This window comes from Protobothrops mucrosquamatus, unplaced genomic scaffold, assembly GCF_001527695.2.
Source record: "Protobothrops mucrosquamatus isolate PMUCROS unplaced genomic scaffold, P.Mucros_1.0 scaffold2833, whole genome shotgun sequence".
NCBI classification, from domain to species: domain Eukaryota; kingdom Metazoa; phylum Chordata; class Lepidosauria; order Squamata; family Viperidae; genus Protobothrops; species Protobothrops mucrosquamatus.
This window is the reverse complement of record NW_015388865.1, coordinates 133,831-137,524: the sequence shown is the minus strand read 5'-3', so window position 1 is coordinate 137,524 and position 3,694 is coordinate 133,831. Positions and strand designations below refer to the sequence as shown.

Sequence of the window (3,694 nt, the reverse complement as noted above, 5' to 3'; positions counted from 1 at the left end):
CTCTCCCCCCCTCCCATCACAGGTTCATCCAACGCAGCCCACTCACCCTCCTGCGCAGCCAGGTGATCCTCCCCATCCTGCAGTGGGCCATCGCCGCCACCACCCTGGATCACCGGGACGCCAACTGCAGCGTCATGAAGTTCTTGCGTGACCTCATCCACACCGGAGTGTCCAATGATGTGAGTCGGGCGCCGGCAGGTGACAGGGAGGGACGCCGGCACAGCGGCAGCCGTCCTCGGGTTTTGGAAACGGGCCTGCTTATCCAACTTGCAGGGGTCCTTAGGCAGATCCGTCGCTTTGATTACCTTTTCCAGAATCTTCCCAGGTATTGAGGTCAGGCTGATAGGTCTATAGTTTCCTGGATCCATTCCCTCCCCCCCCCTGTTTTGAAGATGGGGACTACATCAGCTCTTTTCCAGTCCTCCGGTAGTTCCCCGGTGCTCCAGGATCTTTGAAAGATCCAATTCAGTGGTTCTGAGATCACGCCTACCAGTTCCTCCAGAACCTTGGGATGTAACCCATCTGATCCCGGTGATTTATATTCATCAAGATCAGACAGGTGTTCTCTAACTCTCTTCTTGCTTGTTTTAATTTTTATTTCTAGTCTGTCTTTTGCGGTTATGTTTTTGGTAGGTTGGGCTATAGTTTCTCTTTTGCGTGAAGACCGATGCAAAGAATGAGTTAAGCAGCTCTGCTTTCTCTCTGCTTGCCTGTTACTTCCTTGCCGTCCTCTCTCTTTAGTGCACCGACAGTTTCCTTGACTTTTTTCTTATTATTTATATGTTGAAAGAAACTTGTTTTTAAATTATCTTTGACTTTTGTTGCAAGTTTTTGTTCATTCGGAGCATTTACTTTCCTGACTTCATCTTTGCAGATTCGGGCTATTTGCTGATGTTCTGTCTTAGTTATGTGTCCCTCTTTCCTTTTTTTTTTTGTCCTGATGATTTGAACTCGTCTAAAGGTGGACAGGTGTTCTCTTACCGTTCTCCCGCCTATTTGAACTTGTATAGGTAGTCCTCAACTTACGACCACAATCGAGGCCAAAATTTATGTTGCTAAGTGAGACATTTGTTAAGTGAGTCTTGCCCCGTTTTACAATGTTTCTTGCCACATTTGTGAATGTGAATCACTGCAGCAGTTCAATTAGTAACAAGGTTGTTAAGCAAATCCGGTTCCCCATTGCTTGTCAGAATGTTGCAAAACGGGATCATGTGACCCAGGGACGCAGCAGCAGTCATAAAGGTGAGTCAGTTGTCAAGCATCTGAATTTTGATCGTGTGACTGTGGGGAATGCTGCAAGGGTCATAAGTGTAAAAAATAGTCATGTCACTTTTTTCAGTGCTGCTGTAACTTCGAACGGTCACTAAGCGAACTGTTGTAAGTTGAGGACTATTTGTACTCTTCCTAAACTGTTTTTTTTTACGGTACTGTTTTTGGTCGTTTGGATAGTTTTTTCGCTTTTGTGTAAAGACAGATGCAAAAAACGAGTGAAGCATTTCCGTTTTCTCCCTGTTGCTCGTCACCTTCTTGCCGTTTTCTCCCATTCGTGGACCGGTCGTTCCCTTGACTTTTTTTCTTTTTCTTTTTACGTGTCAAAAGAAGCTCTTTTTTTTTGTTGTTATTTTGGACTATTGTTGCAAGTCTTAGTTCATTTTGAGCCTTAGCTTTCCTGACTTCATCTTTGCAGATTCGGGCTATTTGCTGGTATTCTGCCTTAGTTACGTGCCCCTCTTTAGACAAGGCTTTAGCCAAGGACCAGACTCTTAAATCTGCTGCCCGGGGAGAAGGCAGGGGATTGGCCAATGCCTAAGGTCACTCCGTTGCGTGTCGTTTGCAGCACGAGGAGGACTTTGAGGCCCGCAAGGAGCTCATCGGGCATGTGATGACCCAGCTGGGCCAGCAGTTGGTGAGCCAGCTGTTGCAGACCAGCTGTTTCTGCCTGCCGCCTTACACCCTACCGGACGTGGCCGAGGTGCTGTGGGAGATCATGCAGGTCGACAGGCCGGTAAGGGGCGTAGGAGGCTTGTGCGGGCCCTCCAGGTGGATTGCCCCTCCCTGATGGAGGAAGAGCAGCCCATGGGTAGGGGAGAAGAGAACACCCCCCCCAGACTAGGCCAGCCCTCTAGGTATGTAGGTAGGTGGTTGGGTGAGTGGGTGAATGGATGGATAGATAGATAGATAGATAGATAGATAGATAGATAGATAGATAGATAGATAGATAGATAGATAGATAGATAGATAGATAGATAGATAGATAGATAGATAGATAGATGATGGGTAGATAGGTAGATGATAGGTGGGTGGGTGGGTGGATGGATGGACAGATGGGTGGGTGGATGGATGGATGACAGATGGATGAATGGACGGGTGGGTGGATGGATGGACAGATGGTTGGGTGGGTGGATGGACGGGTGGGTGGATGGATGGATGGATGGGTGGGTGAATGGATAGATGGGTAGATATAGGTAGATAGATGATAAATAGGTAGATAAGTAGATGGATGGATGGATGGATGGATGGATGGATGGATGGATGGATAGATAGATAGGGGATAGATAGAATAGGTAGAGACATGTAGAAGGAGGGATGGATACATAGATAAATGATATATGAATGATGGATGGATAGTTAGAAGAGAGAGGATTGGGGGGAGGGAGGGATGGACAGATGAACAGACAGAGAGATGAATGGACAGATGGATGGTTGCATGGAGGCACAGACAGTAGATGGAGGGATAGACAGATGAACAGGTGGGGGAGGGAGGGAGGGATGGAGAGACAGATGGGCAGGCAGCAGATACACGGGGAAGGGCTTCAAGATGGGCCCAGAGGGGGCAGAAAGAATTGCACCAAGCCTTCTAACTGCCCCCTTCATTTGCAACACCCCAATGCCCTTTTTGGCAGAGGGACCTGGGCGACGAGTGGGGGCGGCGGCAGGGAGACTGGGTCACTCAGAGGGTCTTACTACCTCTCTACTTCCCCCCCCCCAATCCTGGCAACAGACGTTCTGCCGCTGGCTGGAGAACTCCCTGAAAGGGTTGCCGAAGGAGACCACGGGGGGAGCCGTTCAGGTGACCCACAAGCAGCTGACGGACTTCCACAAGCAAGTCACCAGGTCAGTGGGGAGAGGGGCCGGGGGGGGCAGCCTTCCAGTAGCCTTGGGATCCCAGTCTGGGGCTGGGCTGCGGGAAGCCCCTTGAGCAGGCCCAACTTGGCCCTTTTAGGACTGGTGGACTTCAACTCCCAGAATTCCTCAGCCAGCATGGACCATATAAGCCAGGGGTCTTCAAACATGGCTGCTTTAAGACTTGTGGACTTCAACTCCCAGAATTCCTCAGCCAGCATGGACCATATAAGCCAGGGGTCTTCCAACTTGGCCCCTTTAGGACTTGTGGACTTCAACTCCCAGAATTCCTCAGCCAGCCTCCATTTTGTTTGTTAGATTTAAGCCAGGGGTCTTCCAACTTGGCCCTTTGATGACTTGTGGACTTCAACTCCCAGAATTCCTCGGCCAGGCACACTGGCTGAGGAATTCTGGGAGCTGAAGTCCACAAGTCCTAGAAGGGCCAAGTTGGAAGACCCCTGCCCTTGAGTCTCCTCCGGGACCGACTCCAACATTGCGGCATGTTCCCCTTCCTGCCCCCCATTTGAAAATTATTCCGTGAACGTAAAATAGAACTTTAGAACGTGAACAA

The 3,694-nt window shown here is 49.5% G+C and overlaps 1 protein-coding gene across 1 annotated transcript in view; it reads left to right on the top strand.

The window, feature by feature from the left end:
- Positions 1 to 3,199, top strand: part of TNPO3 (transportin 3) — a 39,271-nt gene extending 36,072 nt beyond the window's left edge. Inside the window, exons 17-19 of the mRNA XM_015825838.1 lie at positions 23 to 179; positions 1,838 to 2,005; positions 3,002 to 3,199. Of these exons, the coding sequence (XP_015681324.1) occupies positions 23 to 179; positions 1,838 to 2,005; positions 3,002 to 3,199 (523 nt within the window). The remainder of the gene's footprint in view (positions 1 to 22; positions 180 to 1,837; positions 2,006 to 3,001) is intronic.
- The last annotated feature ends 495 nt before the right edge of the window (positions 3,200 to 3,694 follow it).